This window comes from Pan troglodytes, chromosome 22 (assembly GCF_028858775.2).
Source record: "Pan troglodytes isolate AG18354 chromosome 22, NHGRI_mPanTro3-v2.0_pri, whole genome shotgun sequence".
Taxonomy (NCBI): domain Eukaryota; kingdom Metazoa; phylum Chordata; class Mammalia; order Primates; family Hominidae; genus Pan; species Pan troglodytes.
In genome coordinates, this window is record NC_072420.2 from 33,886,475 (window position 1) to 33,907,491 (window position 21,017).

Sequence of the window (21,017 nt, forward strand, 5' to 3'; positions counted from 1 at the left end):
AGTTGATGTCACTTCCCTGGGACACCTTCCCAATCTCCTGACTCCCGTGGGTTAGGTGCACTTCCCGTGCTCCCGACATGTCCTTATTTCAGTTCTCATCACCCTGCATGGTAACGGCCTTGCTGCCTGTGGTACCTCTCACCAGGCTGTAAATGTCATGCAGAGAAGTGTGTCTGCTGTTGCATCCTCAGGCCCCAACAAATGGGAAATGCTCGCTACACATTTGAGTTTTTGTTGGTTGCATGAATGAATGCATCAGCCATGAGAGCTCTATTCTTGTGCCCTCCAGGAGATGAGTAAGGTAGGATTTGGAGAACAGATTTTGGAATCAGACGGACGTGAGTGGGCAGCCTGACCCCACCCTTACTTCTTCATGTAAGACAATAGAGTAATCCCAGCACTTTGGAAGGCCAAGGTGGGTGGATCTCTTGAGGCCAGGAGATCGAGACCAGCTTGGCCAACATGGCGAAACCCCATCTCTACTAAAAATAAAAATAAAAATAAATTAGCCAGGCATGTAGTGCACACTTGTAGTCTCAGCTATTCGGGTGGCTGAGGCATGAGAATCACTTGAACCCAAGAGGCGGAGGTTGCAGTGAGCCAAGATCATGCCACTGCACTCCAGCCTGGGTGACAGAGTGAGACTAGTCTCAAAAAAAAAAGGTAATAGAAACCACTTCAGACTCCAGATATCTGAAACCTAAGAGGAATTTATTTTTTTTAAGTATTAGTCAGCTCATAGAAGCTCTGGGAAAGGTGAGGAACTGAGTGTGCCACTGTACTGGTTCTAAAACATAAGCAAAACTTCTTAGACAGTCCCCTCATGGAAGGAGGAGTCTAATCGCCACCCCTCCTTGAATATGGGCTAGCCTTAGTGACTCTCTCTTAATGAATAGCACGTGGCGGTAGAGATGCTCTGTCATTTCCAGGTGATACAACTTCTGCCTGACTCTCTCTTTCTCTCTTTTTCTCTCTCCTTCTCTCTGTGTCTGTATATCTCTCTGTCTCTCTGTCTCCCTCTCTCTGCATGTGTCTCTCTGTCTCTCTCTTCTCTGTCTCTCTGTCTCTCTCTCTCTCTTTCCTTCCTTCCCTCTCTCAATATTCTCCCTTGGGACCTCGCCTCCATGTTGTGAGGAAGTCAGGCAGCCCCATGGGAAAACCACATCGAGGTGTCTGGCCATGGCCCCAGCTAAGGTCGCAGCCAAGAGCCAGCATCAACCACCAGCCACATGAGCAAGCAGGCCTCAGATGATCCTAGCCCCCAGCCTTCAAGCCACTCAACCAACGGTGAGTGGAGCAGAAATGATTGTCCCTGCCAAACCCTGCACAAATTATACTTTCAAAAGCAAAATGAATGTTGATCCTGGTTTGAGCCCCTAAGTTTTGGGGTGATTGCTTACATGGTAATAGATAACCAGAACAGCAACTCTGCAGCCATGAGCACCACCTAAATTGTGCCACAGGAGCTCTGCAGCCAGGGACCCAGGGCTGCTCTGAGGCCCTTACAGTTCATCCCATGGTTGCCAGACCCCACAGTCAGTGCTAGAACTTCTGCTGTGTTGCCACTGTTGTGGCCATGATGAGAAGAACAAAGGGTGACCAGGCAATCTCAGAGTGCATGTGCTGGCTGCAAGCAGGGGCTCAGAGAAGGGCACAGCTCTGCTATTGACCAGCTGTGTGAGCTTGGGCAAGTGTCCTAACCACTCTGGGGCTCAACTACTTCTTTCTGAAGTGGGATCAGTAGGGGTACCGTATGCATGGAGTGGTTGTGAGAATTAGACTAATAGATACAGATGATGAGAACAGTGCTGGGCTAATGAGTATGCATTATTCTCTACCTCGGGTCCCCCATCACTTCCTATCTAGTACGCGATTTCCTTCTAGCAGCTGTTATCACTACATGACCTTATCGCATGTATTGATGTGCTCTCTTGTTTTTGGTCTGCTCTCCTTCCTGTTGGGTTGTAAGCTCGATGCAGGAAGGAAGTGTGTTTTCCTGTCACTGAATCTTCAGCACCTAGAAGAGTAGGCGCTGATATATCAGGCTAGATGTGTCAAGCACGTATCACGCGCTCAGTGAATGTTTGCTGAGCAAATGAATGAAGTGGCCGATAATATCACCAGAGAGCTAAGATAGGACCTCAAATAACACTAATACAAAATAGACACCATAAGGCTTGTGAGAGAGGTGCAAAAAGCTAACAGGCTTCAAGGAAAGGGAAAGAAATGAAACCAATGGGGAATTCTAGGAAAGGCTTTGGAGAAGGGATGCCACAGGGGTTGGGCCTCAAAGGAGAGACAGGACTTCAAGAGATGAAGATGTAACAGAAGATGGGACTGAGAGAGAATTAGTAAGAGCCAAGACCAAAGTAGGGAAGGACAGGACATGCTTAGGGAAGGGCCAGTGGTGCCCTTGGGCTGGTCTACAGCAAGTGAGGTTACACAGACTGGCTAAGACCATTGTCACAACCTTCCAGTGTGTCCCCCAAAGGGTAAAATATTCTCCAGGTCCCAGGTGGATTCAGTGCAAGCACCTCCTGTTCAGCTCCACCTGGGCCTGACTCTTCCCGTGCTGGGTGAGCTGAGAATGATCCATGCAGCCAGGCTCATGGCTGAAAGGATCCCAGAGATTTTCATCCTTTTCCTTTTGTAAGAACACAGACACAGAGGTTGGGCTTTCAATTCTGAATTCTAAAGAAGAGAAGATGCCCCATCTTCAGGAGGCCACCCTGACAACGTCTAGCACTGGGACAAACAATTGCAGGGCGCTCCAGGAGACAGGTGGGGAAGAATGTATGAACAGAACTGACTGCTATTGAATTTAAGATGGTATTATGTTGGTGCAAAAGTAACTGTAGTTTTTGCCATTACATTTTTTTAAATGACAAAAACTGCAATTAGTTTTGCACCAACCTAATATTTAATTATTTCCTGCCTAAAAATGGGGACATAAATGAAATATTCATTGACTGGATATAATATATTCATGTTATATAAATATATATATTTATATATATGTGAATATATATAAATTTATATATGAGTATATAAATGAATGCCCAAGAGCATGGCGCACCAAAGAGAGTCCAAGTTCTACTTGGCTTATCAAAGGGAACATCCTTCTCAAAAGAACATGTGGGAGACAGCAGAGGAGCAACTAGTGTGTGTGTTTTCTCCTACATCTAGGAGGAAAAAACTAAATCTGTCACTTTCTGCATGTATTCACATTAAAAAAGGATTCAAAGCTGTCTATTTAGAAGACAGTGCCAGTATCAATTTCTGTGCCAGGGAGATGATATTTTGCAGTTCACAGGGTAGAAAGAACACCATTTTTGTCACATGTTTAGTATTCCACAAGTAGTGAAAGTTAGAATAATTACCTGTGAACGACTATGTATGTTTCTTTCATCTAATTAGGTAATCTGCCCAGGTGTTTAGCACCAAGGCCTCTAGGCTTTAATTGGAAAAAGTCAAGGACAGAAACTAATTAGCAGCATTAATCCAAACCAGAAGTCTAATGATATTAACCACAAATCACTATTGCAATCAGGAGCCTTTATTCTAAACCATTTTCAAAGTGAGGGAGGAGGGGAAGAAAACAAGGATTTTTGAGCTTTAGAATATTGACTTCCAAACACTAATTCCAGTCAACTTTGATCCACTCTCTCAAAGCAATAGAAAGAACTGTGGTTAACAAAAAGGCAGTACAGAATTAAAAGTCAATGAATATTTCATTTATGTCCCCATTTTTAGGCAGGAAATGATTAAATATTAGGTTGGTGCAAAACTAATTGCGGTTTTTGTCTTTTTTTTTTTAATGTAATGGCAAAAACTACAGTTACTTTTGCACCAACATAATACCATCTTAAATTCAATAGCAGTCAGTTCCGTTCATGCATTCTTCCCCACCTGTCCCCTGGAGCTCCCTGCAATTTATAGGTAATGATCTACATGTACCTGGAACTTTCAAAGTGCAAATAGATTTTTATGACCTCAAAACTCTCCTAAAATTACCATTTGATTCATTCTAGTTTTCATCAAAATAAGAGAAAAATAACCAAATTCCATGAGGAAAAGTCCATATTTCCAAGGTAGCTAATGGGCTGCTGTATGTGTAAAACTATAGGCTTTTTTTTGTTTTTTTGAGACAGGGTCTCGCTCCATCACCCAGGCTGGAGTGAAGTGGCATGATCTCGGCTCACTGCAGCCTCCACCTCCCCAGGCTCAGATGATCCTCCCACCTCAGCCCCCCAAGTAGCTGGGACTGCAGGCTTGTGCCACCACACCCGGCTGAATTTTGTATTTTTTTCTAGAGATAGGGTTTCACCATGTTGCCCAGGCTGGTTTCAAACTCCTAGGCTCAAGCAATCCGTTCACCTCAGCCTTCCAAAGTGCTGGGATTACAGGCGTGAGCCACCACCACACCCGGCCAATAGGCTATTTTTATAATGGGGCTTTTCTGCTCACGTCTTTGGCTCTTTTCCAGAATTTTTTCATTTCTTGTAGCATTTACTTAGGAGAACTGGTGGTTTGAAAACACTAGTAGACACAGAGCACATAGTTTTGATTTGTTTTGTTATTAGTGAACATAAAATGACATGGAAATTTTATATTTTGGGCACACTGGCATTTTAAGTAATTAATTAGATAAAAGTAAAATTGGATGAAAAGCCCAATTTAGCATCAGGCTGAAGACAAAAGAAGCCCCACATCAAAGATTAAGAAACTGGAACACACATCAATCCTAATTTGTTGTATCAGTGCATTTTTCAGTCCCTTCTCTCCATGGATGACTTGGGTTTGCTAGTGTTACTAGCCAAATCCCCCAAGATTAGCTCAATCTAACTTAAACTTGGGCCCCACCAGGAAAAGAAACTTGAACTATCATTTTGAGTTTTGATTCTCCTCTGATTTTCTATTCCTCATTGTCAACCTTCAATATACCTCCCAATCCCCAACCACCCCCCAAACAGACAAAAATTTAGAAAAAGAAAACCAGGCTTTTCAAAGAATAAAATTGAGGGATTTGCATAATTTAGTATCTGGCTTTCAGAAATTTTTTTTAACAACAGAAAAAAAGGTTTTCACTGCCTTTCCCTCTGGAATATAAACTGACTCTGCCTCATGAGAACATACCTGTGTCCCAAGCATTGGCCCTCAAGAGGTTGTGGCTTAGAAACCAAAGAATGTAAATAAAACCTGTGTAGAAAGTGATGCTCCCAGGCAGCTGCTTTGGGAGCCTCTCCTGGTTTGTTTATTTTTTTTTCATACCCCCTTTGTTTAACACATGCTAGGTTTTTCCCAGCTAGCTATCAAACATTGCTCACATTTAAGGGTTAAAATAATGTGGTCATTATTGTACTATTCCCGAGAAACGGGAAAGAGAGATCTACAGCAGACTTGCTGCAGCTGTTAGGCAGCCCAATTGCCAACCACAAGGGAATTTGCTTACTTCTATATCACAATCTCCCACCTTGATAAAAAAGAAAAAAACACACCCATTTCATTTAGACTGTATACTAAGAATAATTGCCACCAATATTGATTGGCCCTTTGGGATCCAGCTGAATTTAAAAATTGCAGACTGTGAAATCCCAGCTGATGTATCCTCACTGAGATTACTGCTTATTTGTGACAGGTTCCTGTGTTTAAACTTATCTATGAAAACTGTGAAATTAATATCTTCGTGTTGAGTACAATATGGTAACACACCCTGCTGAGACGCACAGCTATTTTTGTTCTTATTATTTTAATGCTGGCTCCTGCCTGTGCCCCACTGCGAATCTTTCTGATAATGAAGCATAAGTACATTTGTTATCTGGAGTCTCATGTTCTCACTGTTTTCTGTTTATTTTCAGGGATTGCACAAATGAGGTTTGTTTCTTTTTAAGTTTTTTTTTTTTTTTTTGCTGCACAATTAGTTTTATCTGGATTTTAACCTAGTTGGTTCTCACACTGGCCTCCAGCTTGGGAGTAAAATTACTGCAGTTGACTTCTCAGTTTCTGCTTCATCGTACACACCTCCGACACAGAAGATTTGAAGCTAGACGTTTCCTGACAAGTGCTTTCGTCTGCTAAAATCAGAGAGGAAAATGTGCTAGAGTCTTAACTACTAAATCCACGTGATTAACTTATAAAGTTCAAATATGTCAAATATGGAAATTCAGTTGTTTCTGAAACTAATCACAGCTAAAAAACAAAAGCTAATCATGTGGAAACGTGCCTTTAAGTCACACAAACATATATGACTCTGACGCTGAAAATTTCAGGGAGTCACGGGCTATTGGTCTGGCATACATAAAAGCAGCAGAGAACAATATCACTTGCTTTCCATGAGACTAGCAGTTCTTTGTTTCGTCTGTTATTATCAGAGTCATTGCAGAATCTCATCTTCCTCTGCATTCCAGTTTCATCCCTTCCTCATATTACACACAAATTAAATGTCAGTTTTGAAAGAATCAGGGCAATGCCATTTTAAAAAAAATAAATATACACAGATAAAAGGACTGGAAAGGTGTACACAAAAATTCACAGAGATTCTCTCTGCCTTTCTGGTTACCTGTGATTTTTATTTTCTTCTTTTCACTAATCTCTATGTCCTAAATTTCCTACAATGTGTAGGGATGACCTTGGTAACAGGAAAACAATTATTTTTTTTAAAAAACTGCTATAAATATGTAACACAACTTCTATACTTCATGTGGAAATTATATATAATTTCACTTCCAAGTTCTTTTAATGTGAAAATTATATAAACAAAAAATTAATATCACTATCAATATTAATACTTAAATTTTATGTTTAAAGAATTTATTGTTATGTTACATTATTTCAAGTTCATTCTGATAAATCCCAGTGAGTAGTCAAAATGCAACTGTTCTTTTTTTTTAATTCACTTATTGGTTGACTGGTTGCTTGGTTGGTTGGTTCGTTGGTTGCTTGGTTGCTTGGTTCGTTGGTTGCTTGGTTGCTTGGTTGGTTGCTTGGTTGCTTGGTTGGCTGGTTGCTTGGTTGGCTGGTTGCTTGGTTGGTTGGTTGGTTCGTTGGTTGCTTGGTTGGTTGGTTGCTTGCTTGCTTGCTTGCTTGGCTGGTTGGTTGCTTGGTTGCTTGCTTGCTTGCTTGCTTGCTTGCTTGCTTGCTTGCTTGCTTGCTTGCTTTGCTTGCTTTGCTTGCTTGCTTGCTTGCTTTGCTTGCTTGCTTGCTTGCTTGCTTGCTTGCTTGCTTGCTTGCTTGGCTGGTTGGTTGGTTGGTTGGTTGGTTGGTTGCTTGGTTGGTTGCTTGGTTGGTTGGTTGGTTGCTTGCTTGCTTGCTTCATTGGTTGCTTGGTTGCTTGCTTCGTTGGTTGCTTGGTTGGTTGCTTGGTTGGTTGCTTGGTTGATTGGTTGGTTGGTTGCTTGATTGGTTGCTTGGTTGCTTGGTTGGTTGGTTGTTTGGTTGTTTGGTTGCTTGGTTGCTTGGTTGCTTGGTTGGTTGCTTGCTTGCTTGCTTGCTTTGTTGCTTGCTTGCTTGCTTGCTTGCTTGCTTGCTTGCTTACTTGCTTGCTTGGTTTGTTGGTTGGTTGGTTGGTTGGTTCATTGGTTGCTTAGTTGGTTGGTTGCTTGGTTGGTTGGCTGGTTCGTTGGTTGGTTGGTTGGTTGGTTGCTTGGTTGGTTGGTTTTCTTTGCATTTTAACAGTAAGTTTTCTTATTCTTCACTTTCATGAGCATTTTACTTTATTATTATCATCTGAGGTTTGTAACACAGAGCACAAGTTTTACAAATCCAAATCATAACTAATAGGTAGAAAAGCCTATAAAATGTGAAAAATACAAATGTAACACACACACGCACACTATAATTTATTTTATTATTCCAAATTTCAAAAATAGTTTTAAAAATTGAATTCCAGCTACTTCAACAAATATGCTTCCACTAGCTTAGAGAACAGCAGAAAACAAGTTGAAAGTCTTCTTTTATACCTCTAATAGAGCCGCAAATTAATTTAAACAGCAACTTAATGTATTTTCAAATAGGCCTTCACACTTTCTTACTGAAAATAGAGCATAAGAAACAAAGACAAAGTGTATTCCAATTACTTAGGAAAAATTATTAGCTCCAGGGATACTTTAGAATAATGTGTTTAAAACTGTTTTGTCTGGAGACTTAATGTATAGCATGGTGACTATAGTTAATTACAATGTATAGTACACTTGAAATTTGCCAAGAGAGTAGATCGTAAGTATTCTCACCATAAACACACATACACAAAAAGGTAATTATGAATACATTCATTAATTTGATTGTGGTAAGCATCTTACAATGTTTAGGTATTTCAAGTCATTACATTCTACACCTTAAATATATTCAATTTTACTTGTCAACTATACCTCAATAAAGCAGGGGGCAACACAAATAAATTTTTTAAATTTAGCATGCAAAAAAAATTTTTAAACAGTTTCAAAGCTGAGTCCACAGTGTTGATTTTACTTGTACAAAATATTTCTGCAATATTTATCCTATCATTTGGTTCACTCCAGGCCCGCCCTAGAAACCTGTCACACTTTCAGTTCAGGACCTACAGACTCATTGCAACCAGCCAGTTGTCTCTGCTGCCATGAGGGGAGGTCCCAAGTCATCAAAGGGGACACTCTATCCCTATGGTCAGCTGTAACCTTCCATAAGACTGTCTTCTTGTTATTATGAAACATAACTAAGGCCTGGCATGGTGGCTCAATGCCTGTAATTCCAGCACTTTAGGAGGCCAATGCGAGTGGATCACCTGAGGCCAGGAGTTCAAGACCAGCCTGACCAACATGTTGAAACTCCGTCTCTACTAAAATTACAAAAATTAGCTGGGCGTGGTGGCAGGTGCCTGTAATCTCAGCTACTCGGGAGGCTGAGGCACGAGAATTGCATGAACCCAGGAGGCGGAGATTGAAGTGAGCCAAGATCATGCCATTGCACTCCAGCCTGGGTGACAGAGCCAGACTCTGTCTCAAAAAGAAGAAGAAGAGGAAGAAGAAGAAGGAGGAGGAGGAGGAGGAAGAGGAAGAGGAAGAAGAAGAAGAAGACGGGGCGCTGCCGAGGCTCGGGGCGCGCGCAATTGGCGTCTGCCAGTGCCAAGACCGTGCCGACCCCACAGCCGAGGCGCGAAAGGGGGACGCCCGGCCTCTGGGCCGCTGCCCTCGCTTTCTCTTCGTTGTTGCGAACGCCGTCCGCTCAGGAGGCGCCCCGCGACCAGCGCGATGAATGCCAACGAGGACCAGGAGATGGAACTAGAAGCATTACGCTCTATTTATGAAGGAGATGAAAGTTTCCAGGAATTAAGTCCAGTTTCTTTTCAATATAGGATAGGTGAAAATGGTGATCCCAAAGCCTTGTTAATAGAGATTTCCTGGACAGAAACATATCCCCAAACACCTCCAATTCTATCTATGAACGCTTTTTTTAACAACACCGTATCATCAGCTGTAAAGCAGAGTATATTAGCCAAGCTACAGGAAGCAGTAGAAGCTAATCTTGGAACCGCTATGACCTATACATTGTTTGAATATGCCAAAGACAATAAAGAGCAGTTCATGGAGAATCACAATCCCATTAATTCCGCAACATCGATAAGCAATATCATCTCAATTGAAACTCCTAATACAGCCCCATCAAGTAAGAAAAAAGACAAAAAAGAACAACTTTCAAAAGCCCAGAAGCGTAAGCTGGCAGACAAAACAGATCACAAAGGAGAACTTCCTCGAGGCTGGAACTGGGTTGATGTTGTGAAGCATTTAAGCAAAACTGGCTCTAAGGATGATGAGTAGCACTTGGAATTTGAGACAAGGAAAGAGCATTCTTTAAAGAGTAAAACTGGGTTCAAAATCTTTCATTACTATTTTCTGGTATTGAGGCGACTTTTTATAAAACACAATTTTTTGTATGTTTCTTACATTAAAAAGGTTGTAAGTTGAAAGTTCATGAAGAGATCTGGTTGTATTAAATTATTTTCACAAACTTGCCTTAATAAAAGGTGAAAATGTTACTGTTTAGTATGCTTTATGAAGCCCCTTGAGCTTTATAAAGGGACAGGCATGGGGAATAAGAATCAGTGTTAATTTAAATGATCTTATCCTGGTGGATGTGCTATTTTCTTAAAGGAGTATGAAGCCCTTTTCAAACTATCATCCCAGTGGAGCCGAGTAGTGAACAGTTCCATAGTGCAATCCATATTAATAGGCTTCTTATCTTAAGTCTTCATCTCTTCTTTTGCTTAATTACTGAACCGTAAATTGCTTCAGAGAAATTTAAATGCTGGTATTTGAACTTTATACATGATACTTTTTGTAGTTTCTTTTAATTTTTGAAAGGTGAACTGCTTCCCTTTAATAAATTAATATCTATTTATACTTTTCTCTTGATTTGGGTCAAGATGTTTGATCATGAGTGCTTTGAGTGATATGTGGAATAGGAGAATATAAAAACAAATCTGTCAAATACACTAGAAAGCATTTTAGTAAGAAATGCTGGCCCTTCCTTAAAACATTTCTCTTGCATATACCAGGATGGGAGTAAAAGATGCCTTAATACTTAGTTTTTATATTGTTGGAGACATTGATTTTAATAAAACCCTATTTATCTGCTGTTGTGTGCTTTTAGTTGTTGGATAACTGAGGTCTCCTAAATGGTTCAACATAAAACCACATTTCAAGTCTTGTTTCTTTTTGGAGTGTCTTTTCAAGTATTCAAATATATTTCTCAACCTGAGCATCTTTTTAATCATATACATGGGAGTCTTTTAAATGCTGAACTGTTACACATGCCTGACTTAAAAGTAATAATAATAGAGGAAACTATTGGTCTAGTTGTGCCAAGAAAAGTTTTTGATGTTTATGTGTGATGTACAGTGATTTTGTATATGCGCCCAGCTTTAAGAACACACAAAACTGTTACGTCTGGTAGGGAGATTGTTAGTGCCTCAAGTTACACCTGTGCAGCTTGGGTCTGAGTTTTGATAGAACAGTAAACATTTAAAGAAGTTAAGAGCAGTTGGAGCTGTATCCGCGGTTTTTACTCGTTAACTCACTTCAGCTAAATAGTTTGAATTATAGAGTAAGTATAATTACAGCAAAGGAGTTAATCTCATTTTCAAAGCTGTTTCTCATTTTATTTCTTGAATTAATGTACAGCAAAACATGTTAAAATTCAGGACCACTGGAATATGGCAATTTATGTTTCAGGGTTGTGTGTGGGTAGTATTTGTGGTTGTATTGGTTTGTTTTTTGTTTTTGGAGAAACATCTGCTAGTGGAATAAAATACTTTGTTTTGCTCTGAAGAGACTGAAATTGTTCAGGCTTATTATGGCTCATAGATTACAGAGAATGATGCTAGTTACATGCCAATGAACTATTTTTACTCTTTTTATATGAAATGTACAAATTTCTAGGGGTTCTGGTGATGGTGGTGCCTCTTATTACCTTATGTAAAACACTTGAACAGCCTTATCAATATTGCCGTCATCTGTTTAACACTCCCAGTATATTTTCTCAATGTCTGTTTACTTAAAATTTTGTGGAGTGACATAATTAATAAGCAATAAAGTCTGAATTATACACACACACACAAAAAAAGAAGAAGACATAACTAAAGTTTGCTGTGTTGGGCGTCACTAATTTTTAACTTGTGATGGAAGATGTTTGGAATTATAAGAGCAGGTGGCGAACCAGCCCATTGGGCTACCTTGGCTAAGTCTGGTAGTTTGTTTACAGTCATCATTTCCCTGATTGGAAAACACAAAAGCTTTGAGTTCCAGGACCTTCCCTTCAAGCTTGGGCATTACAAGAGGCAATTACTAAAAGTTGACATAGCTTTGTTGTTATTTCAGTAGGTACAAACCTGCCAGTAGTTATGGTTTACAAAAATAATAAATGGAGAGGAGACTCTCCCCTTGTTTAAATTTCGGAGGTTAGGCCAGGTGTGGTGGCTCACACCCGTAATGCCAGCACTTTGGGAGGCCAAGGCAGGTGGATCACTTGAGGTCAGGAGTTCAAGACCAGCCTGGCCAACATGGTGAAACCCCATCTCTGCTAAAAACACAAAATTAGCCAGGCATGGTGGTGCATGCCTGTAATCCCAGCTACTTGGGAAGCTGAGGCAGGAAAATCGTTTGAACCCGGGAGGCGGAGGTTGCAGTGACCAGAGATGGCACCATTCCACTCTAGCCTGGGCGACTAGAGCAAAACTCCATCTCAAATAAATAAATAAATTCGGAGGTTAATGGCTTGACTCTTAGCATAGACACACAGATGTTATGCTATAGATTATACCAGGAAGAGGTGGGAGGAGCCACACATCCCACATCAGAAATAGCCTTTGGAAAACTGCAAACTGGATTGCGTGTGTGTTTGGCTGCAAAATAAATCATGAGTTTCTCCCAAACATTAGATGGACAAAGGAACAATTCACTTTTTTTCCCCACTGTGATCCATTCACAATGGAGTATATTCCTGGAGGATTCTAAGATGTGTTTTGTTCACTAGAGAAGACTTTTTAGGAGTGTTTAGTTTAGGAAATGCTTAGCTGGCTATAGAAGACAGGCACGCATTCTTATCTGACTACAGAATCCAGGTGTCACCTGTGGAGTTAACACAAGGCCACAGATGGCCGCCTTCAAGATGACCCTGCCCAGAGCCTAGGGAACAAGGTGAGGGTTGACTGAGAAGGGAAATGGTCCTGCTGAGAAGGACATTCCCCAAGCTCATGGTCTGGTCCACAAGCCATCGGTCACACAGAGGGTCACACAGATATGGGATGCCCAGTTAAATTTTAATTTCTGATAAACAATGAATTTGTTTAGTATAAATAAATATGTTGTAAATATTGTATGGGACATACTAAAAACATTACAATATAATTTAGTACATGTACTATGTACTAGTATATGTACTAAATTTTATATATGTGTATTTTAATATTAAAAGTTAGGCCAGGCACGGTGGCTCACGCTTGTAATCCCAGCATTTTGGGAGGCCAAGGCGGCCGGATCACCTGAGGTCAGGAGTTCAAGACCAGCCTGGCCAACATGGCGAAACCCTGTCTCTACTAAAAATACAAAAATTAGCTGGGTATGGTGGCAGGTGCCTGTAATCCCAGCTACTCAGGAGGCTGAGGCAAGAGAATCTCTTGAACCAGGGAGGCGGAGGTTGCAGTGAGCCGAGATCGCACCACGGCACTCCAGCCTGGGCAACAGAGTGAGATTCTGTCTCAAAAAAAAAAAAAAAGGAAAAAGAAAAAGAAAAAGAAAAAAGTTAGTATGTTATACCCAACACATATTCAAGGTTGATCTGAAATTCAAATGCAACTAGGTATCTTGTATTTTTGCTAAATGTGGCAACCCTCGCACACAGCGATTCACTAGTGGCTTTGGAGGGCAGAGGAGGTAGTTCCCTGAGCCCTCCACGTGACTTTTCCTTCTGTCCTCCCCTTCTCTGCTCAGAGGCCCCTTCCTGGGAGAAGGCTTCGCTGATCACTCTGTATACCACTGCACCCTTTTCCCACACTCCCGGCCCCCTTAGCCTGCTTTTTCCTCCATAACTTATCATTGGATGACATACTACATACTTTGAGTAAATGATTTTTTTCATCTTTATTCTCAGCCCTTTGTATTATGTCTGCCACAGAGTGGGCCTTAAAAAATATTTGTGGAACTGCATGAATGAGAGTGACTCCATGGACAAGGATAAAACACTGAAAGTAAAATAAAGACGGAACTAAGGTAAATGAGTATTGCCATTTCCACTCACCTGATAGATCTGTGTGTTTTAGTCAGTGCAAAACTCACCTGGCGAAGGGAACACCAATGAATAAGATGACGATTAGGTAGGTCCAAGGTGGGGCCCAAGATTCTGTAGCCCTACCACGTTACCAGGTGATGCCGATGCAGCAAAGAGAGTCCTTGAAGAGAGGCAGGGCATGGTGGCTCACGCCTGTAATCCCAGCACTTTGGGAGGCTGAGGCAGGCAGATAGTTTGAAGCCAGAAGTTTGAGACCAGCCTGGGCAACATGGTGAAATCCAGTCTCTACCAAAAAACACAAAAGTTTGTCAGGCGTTGTAGCATACACCTGTAATCCTAGCCACTCAGGAGGCTGAGGCACGAGAATCACTTGAACCCAGGAGGCAGAGGTTGCAGTAAGCCAAGATCACACCACTGTACTCCAGCCTGGGTGACAGAGCAAGACTCCAACTCAAAAAAGAAAAAAAAAAAAAGAAAGAAAAAGAAAAAGAGAGAGAGAGAGAATCATTGAAGAAAGCTTGGATCCAGGTAAAAATAAAGAGCAGGACACAACCAGAAAAGTCTGTGGTTCTGTTATATCATTGGACAGTGTAATGAAATGTAATGTGTTTTAAAAAATAAAAATTCTATATTCCTAAATCTTGAATAGATTCCTATTTCAGAAACCATCCATTCTGATGAGTCTCCCTTAGCTCTGAAAGAAAGAGGATAAAAACCAAATGCAAGAATAATAAAAACCACCTGTCCAAGATGAACTGGAGAAAGGGTGCTAATCTCCCTGAGACAACGCCTACAACTGTATTTGATCAGGATGACAAGAAAAGTTTTAACTCATGCCTCAAGCAGAGCCACAAGACCTGCCTTTTTTGATGACCTTGAATTCTACAACACAGGCTCCAAACCTCACATCTTGTCAACTCTCACCATGAGAAAAGTAGGAAACACTCTCTCACGTTCCCAAGTACTCACCATACCCCCCAAAATAAGTAAAAACTTACTTTAAAAAATAATTTGTTTTCAGAGCAGAAATCTTCTAAAAGTTGAATTCTGATTCCGTACACACCTGCGGAGAGGTACTTGCCATGCCCACTGTCTAATATGCTTCTCTTTCTATGAACTAGGGCAGGGGTTACAAATAGCTGCCATAGAGTTACTGTCATTATCAGCCTGCAATCTGCGAGCAGCTGTTAAAAACCCACATTTTGTCTCAATTGTAATCATTCAAACAAATAATGCTTACCTACAGTTCAAAAGAAGTCAGTCTGGAATTAAGTGCCGTTCATACCAATTATGTTTCTTCTTTCAGATGTATGGAAAGGGAAAATAAATTATCCATTAAATTGCAGATATATGTAAAGATGCTTTTTGTAGTAAAAGCCAAAACAACTTGAATCTGACCTGTGATTAGAAATAACAGACATCTGAAATTCAGTAACTTAATTCATTGACAATGTCACCAGGTTAGTTATCAATGATTCATTCAGTTTTCTTTTAAGCATTATTAATTGCTTGATACCATTTAGGATCAGGAAACCCTTAGTGCAGTGAAAATTGTAAAAGTTTATGACCTGGGAGGCCCGTGTCTAGCCATGCCTCTCTCATGAATCTGTGGTGTGACTTCTGACAAGAGTTTTATCCCTCTGGATCTGTTTCCTTGGCTGGAAAGTGAGGAAATCGATCCAAAGATTACCTCGCAGATTCTCTCCAACTCTGACATTCTATCATTTCACACTCACTTTAAAATAGACTGTCGGCGACCCTACGCCAGTTTTCCTTGAGAAACAGCGCCACCTTCAGGTCATAATAACCATAAGAGCGCTGACCATGAAGGTGCTTCTCCGGCAGGAGCGATTTGCCCTGATCCACAGAAACCCTTCCCCCGCAGTCCTCTGGGATGCGGTCACACACTTGTGAGTCTGCCGCTGGGTTAAGATCAATGCGTATGGACATGGAGCCAAGCTGAGCTAACTGGCCCACAAGGGACAGATGCATGACCTTGGCCTAATTATCACAGCTCCAGCTAACAGTTCGCCCACAGCAAAGCTCCTTGTGGAACCCTATAAAGAAGGAAAGGAAGCGAGGGATATGCTCGATGAACTAAAGTCTACAAAACAATGATAATGGACACACCTCTTCTTCAGGCAATTCCACTTAAGATAGTTTCCACCTGTTCTTATTTTAGCAAGTTATCTACTTGGATATACTTTCATTAAGAAAAATGACATAGTGAACTCTGAAGTAAATATCAGATTTTTTTCACCCAGCAAATATTTATTGAGCAACCAACCACTGAATGCTAGCACCATGCTAAAAGCTCTCACAAAATTACTTTTATTGAATTTCCACAGCAGCCCTTGTGAGAGAGGAATTCATATCTTCATTTTTCAACACAAGGAAATTGAGAATGAGAGAGGCCCAGAAACAGCAGATCTGGCAACAAGCTTGAATATGCAGACACAAACATTCCACACAGTCCTCCTCTGAGGACATGACGCAACTGCTCCTTTTCAAGAGCTTATCACTCGGCACAGTGTGGCACCAACTGCAATCAGCAGTGCAGACGCAAAGGCCGCTAGGGAACTCAGTTTATTTCTCTGCAGTGTGATCTGTATGCAGAAAATGGCCCTATCTTTGCCAGCCATCCTCAGCCATACCTCCCTAACCCACTGATGGATGCTGGGCAGGATAAGGGGGATAAGTTAATTTGTTCCTAAGTGTCTAAAAAAGGATCCTTCTTAGAAACAGTGGATATTTAAGGTTGTCCCTTTGATCACATCCCAACAATCCCTAAATTCCATAGGCTTTCTTGGTTGGGAAAGAGGCAGAGCAACTGCTACCCATGGGAATGCATCATATTTGGAAATATAATGTTTCCTGTGCATTACAGAGGAGAGAAGTGGGAAGCATCGCCCGGTGCTGGAGGTACTCCAGCTACAGGTGGTACCCTCTATATCTTACTCTTTCCCGTACCTACATATGTGTAGTCAACTCCAGTTGATGAGATCAGGTTTTCAATTCTTTGTACCCCCCCATTGCACTTTGCAAAATACTGGCACATAAATTTAAAGTTACTAAATATTTGCTGGTGTGTTAGAAAAAACACATAGTCTGCATGCAGAAAACAGGAATTATACAAACTAGCATGATCAGACATATTTAAGATGTCAGCTGAGTTACTCTAGGGCAGAGCCCAAGGATGAAGCTTGGCTGAGGGAGGATAGGGGAAGTGCCTTGGGACCTTTAGATTATGGGTGGAAGGAACAAAAGACCCACATGGAACAAGACACTAGAGTTGGATTGACCCTTTGGGGAAGGAGAAGTTACGATATGACATCTAAACCGCAAGGAAGATGCCAGAAAAAGAAAGAATAATATATTGTGTAAGCAAGCAATTTCTTAATTTTAAACGTGTTTTTATATTCAGGTGAAATTGTTTTATTCAAGGTTGAATGACCACTAAGTTGCAGCTAATAAGAAGTTGAGAAAGAAATGCTTGGCAGTTGGAATCCAGTTTTTGCACATAATCAGAACCAGTACTGTCAGTTTCATGGCATCTCAAAAGCTAAGACTAAGAAGGAAAAAGGGAACAGAGCCGGCCTTGTCACACCATAGACGGGAGCAGAAGTGCAGAACTGTCCCCATGGCATGTGTTCAAAAGAGTATCATGTAGCAAACCCTAACCACAGCAGCAGTGGCTGAGCTAATCCTGGCTGGATCCCAGTAAGGCCCTTCTCGAGTCCCAGCAATGACGATGGTAGATTAGCAATCTCTTCTCAATGTGTCAATATCATCTATGTTTCTACCCTGCTAGCCTCCTCTTTTCCTTCTTTCTACCCCACCCTCAATTAACCATGCCTCCTCTTACAATTTCTAGTCTGCAAGAGACTAGGACAATAGAGAATCAAAAACTAGGGTAGAAACACAGAGGCTGCTGTGGTTAGCGCTTGCTGCGTGATAGATAGGTTTGGTTTTGTAGCAATAACACAAGGCGGAAAGTGATAGAAAATTCAACATTCTAACTGCAATTCACCAAATCTTATCTCCAGACTTGCGGTGTTTATAGTTTCAGCAACACAACCTGACTGCCAGGAGGAGAGTGAGGATAATAGCATGAATCCGACTGACAAGGAATATGTCTTGGAGAGCAGTGAACCATACCAGGAAGAGATTTTTTGCTTATAAGAGCATATTTGTTTGTGGGCTCTTTCCAGGAGCAATAGACTAAGTTGAAGATGTTTTATAAAAAGATAGTTTTATAGAACAGATATTAGGAAACTATTTTTTTATGATGACACACGGATCTTCAGCCTTGAGGCTGTATCTTCCAGCCTGGTTGATCCTCCTGCACTGGTTGGTACACAGTCACTTCCCTGAATGTCCCCATCTCAATCCTCCCCACACTACCCTGTCCACTCAGTCCCACCCCAGGACCATCCCCAGCCCAGCCTCACAGTCCAGCATCCACAGGGTTAATGGCAGACACAGTAGAGAGCCGCAACAGTTGCTAAATATTGTCAATATCAACCCTGATTACAGGCGAACGATTCTACAAAGAACTCTACAAAGATTCTACATTCTTTATTCTATATAGATTCTGTAAAAGAAGAATCTAAGCACTTTGTTCTGCACCGTCCAAACATGAGTCATTGTTTTCAGGGCATCATTTGGCTTTTAACACAAAGACCCAGCAGAGGGAGCCGTTTCCTAACATGAAAGGAGCTACAGGCCCTGCTAAGACAGCCACTGTCATTAGTATTATTCCACTAGGGCTGCCATAGAGGGGTGACGTCAACAACAGAAATGTATTTTCTCACAGTTCTGGAGACTGGAAGTCTGAAATCAAGGTGTCAGCAGAATTGGTTCCTTCTGAGATCTCTCTTCTTGGCTCATAGACGGCGGATTTCTGAGTCTTCACATGGTCACCCCTCTTTGTCTGTTTCCTAATCTCCTCTTCCTATTAGGACATCAGTTATATCAGATTAAAGCCCCCTCTCCCCATGACCTCGTTTTACCTTAATTACCTCCCTAAAGGCCCTTTCTCCAAATGCAGCCACATTCTGAGAGGTACTGGGGGATAGGACTTCAACATATAGATATTTGGGCTTCAATATATATATATGAATCCTATCCCCCAGAGGCACTGAGGGATAAGACTTCTATATATAGTAGCCTTTGAAATATGTATACATTTCAAAATGTTTTTCTGTTGTTTTCTATAGGTTAGATTGCCCATTGTGTTGACTCCCATAATAAGTCAATGGTTTAAAGTCTTTGTCCTACCACCACATTGGCACACATCCATGGTGTGCTCAGATGGGAAGAAATTCAGACCGGAGTCCCTGCCTACGGCAGATCCTGCAAGTTCACATATCTAGATATAGAAGGAAGTCTTGAAGATAGACACATGCAGGGTGGCTGGCAGCCATCTGCAGAGGCTACCAAATGGAGAATGGCAAATGTTAAGGACAAGATAGTGGAGCCATTCCAGACATCTTTGAAACCAGTCTTATAGCCTCTCCTCCCTCTGATTCCCCCCTCTCCTGTCCCAGCTTTACACACCCAAGGCCTGGCAGTTCTGCTGATTGGCTAGCCTGGATTTGCACAGAGAACAACTCACTGGACCAGATGTGCTTCATCAACCCCATGGTTAGACAATAGCATTCTGACTACAGTGGCGCATCCTCAGCCTCCCCAGGCAAACAGATTCTTGTCCCATACATCCCTTACTTACAGCCTTGGAGCTGGGATGATGGCGGTTACCCTTATCATGCTAACTGGCTTATAGACCCATGACAGACCTCACCCTGCTGTCTCAAAATGTAATCTACCCATATCTAAAGGGTTGTCATAAGGATGCATGAATGTATCTAAATAATTATCAATGATGCTTGTTTGCAATAAAGTGATTATCTTGCTCTACAATCACTTTATTGCAAACAAGCATCATTAGAAAAATATTGTTATAACCTTCTTTACAAAATCATGTATAAGAGTTTTCATGCAAAATAGACCATGACCACTGCCATTATAGTAGATGGGACCCAGAAAGAACAGCCCTTTGCTTAAAGTAGGATTCTATGTGCACTCACTTTACCATAAGATTACTGTGACTTGCTGAGTGTACCAGGATGTTAGAGGTGTAATTTAATTTCTCAAAGAGATTGAAAGCCAGTGCCTGGGTTCAAAAGGCGAGGAGGCTTGCTCCTTTCTTTCCTTTCCTTTTTTTTTTTTAAATTATTTTCTTTTCTTTTTTGAATAGGGTCTCGCTCTGTCACCCAGGCTGGAGTATAGTGGCACGATCATGGCTCACTGCAGCCTCAACCTCCCGGGCTCAAATGATCCTTCCACCTCAGCCTCCCGAGTAGCTGGGACTACAGTTGCACACCACCATGCCAGGCTAATTTTTAAATTTTTTTGTAGTGACCCCCAGGGGTCTCCCTATGTTGCCCAGGCTGGCCTCAAACTCTTGGGCTCAAGCGATCCTCCCGCCTCAGCCTCCCTAAGTGCTGGGATTACAGGCGTGAGCCACAACTCCTGGCCAATGCAAAGCTTTCCACACCCCTCTGGGTTGGGGGATAGGGGCAGGTCTAATGAAACAGTGGGTAGTTCTGAATTAACACTGAATCTCTCAGCCATTGATTCGAGACCGCAGAAGTCAGCAGGGGCCTTTCCCTTTGGAGATGGAAGTGCCATTGGCTCAGCCCCTTTAATATCACGACCCAAGATGTCAACTCATGGACCCTGCATCCTGTCCTTGGATCTCCCCATTTACACTATTGTAACCTCAGGACTTCTTCAAGTCTGCCAAAGGAATCCACTCACACAAAAGAAGCACTGTGGGCTCCTTGGAAAGTATGGTAGAGAGGCGGGGTGGGGTGCGGGTCAGTAATTACGGCACATACTCCACAGCAAATGACCTCACAATAGTGCTTTGGCATTTCTGTTCCCCACACCCCTTTCCCGATGCCCTCCCTCAGGGGGCAGAAGTTTGTGCTCTCTCTGTCTGTCTCTCTCCCTCTCTCCTTTGCCACCCAGTGCCCACCCTCACTGCAGCCCTCACCTAACCCCTCAATCCCACGCCCCACGCTGCCTCTAACCCACTCAGTGCCATGGTGGGCATCTGTAGGGAACTCCAGCTCCCTCCAGCCCCTATGCCACCTGTCATTTCCAATCCTTTCTAGTAGCTCCCTTGAACCCTCTCTTTAATAAGATCTACCCTTTTTAAAAATCATATTTTAATTGTAATTTTAATTTTCAAA

At 41.8% G+C, this 21,017-nt stretch overlaps 1 protein-coding gene and 1 long non-coding RNA gene across 3 annotated transcripts; one reads left to right on the top strand and one right to left on the bottom strand.

Annotated features, from left to right (window-relative positions):
- Nucleotides 1–5,810: 5,810 nt before the first annotated feature.
- Nucleotides 5,811–20,665, bottom strand: LOC129138279 (uncharacterized). Of its 2 annotated transcripts, XR_008541435.2 has the most exons (5): nucleotides 20,581–20,665; nucleotides 18,573–18,712; nucleotides 14,999–15,156; nucleotides 13,806–14,043; nucleotides 6,804–7,725 (listed from the first exon to the last, which is right to left on the bottom strand). It is a non-coding gene; the product is annotated as an uncharacterized LOC129138279 (long non-coding RNA). The 2 variants fall into 2 exon arrangements; XR_008541436.2 differs by lacking the exons at nucleotides 18,573–18,712; nucleotides 20,581–20,665 and adding an exon at nucleotides 18,210–18,333 and having other exon boundaries at nucleotides 5,811–7,725.
- LOC746498 (RWD domain-containing protein 4) lies at nucleotides 9,051–11,577 on the top strand. The gene has a single exon (XM_054675094.1). It carries the CDS (start codon nucleotides 9,225–9,227, stop codon nucleotides 9,789–9,791), a length of 567 nt encoding a protein of 188 aa, XP_054531069.1. The 5' UTR covers nucleotides 9,051–9,224; the 3' UTR covers nucleotides 9,792–11,577.
- Nucleotides 20,666–21,017: the final 352 nt, after the last annotated feature.

What these genes read in the sequence shown, in the direction of transcription:
- LOC746498 (XM_054675094.1), top strand. Translation starts at nt 9,225, where the DNA reads ATGAATGCCAACGAGGACCAGGAGATGGAACTAGAAGCATTACGCTCT.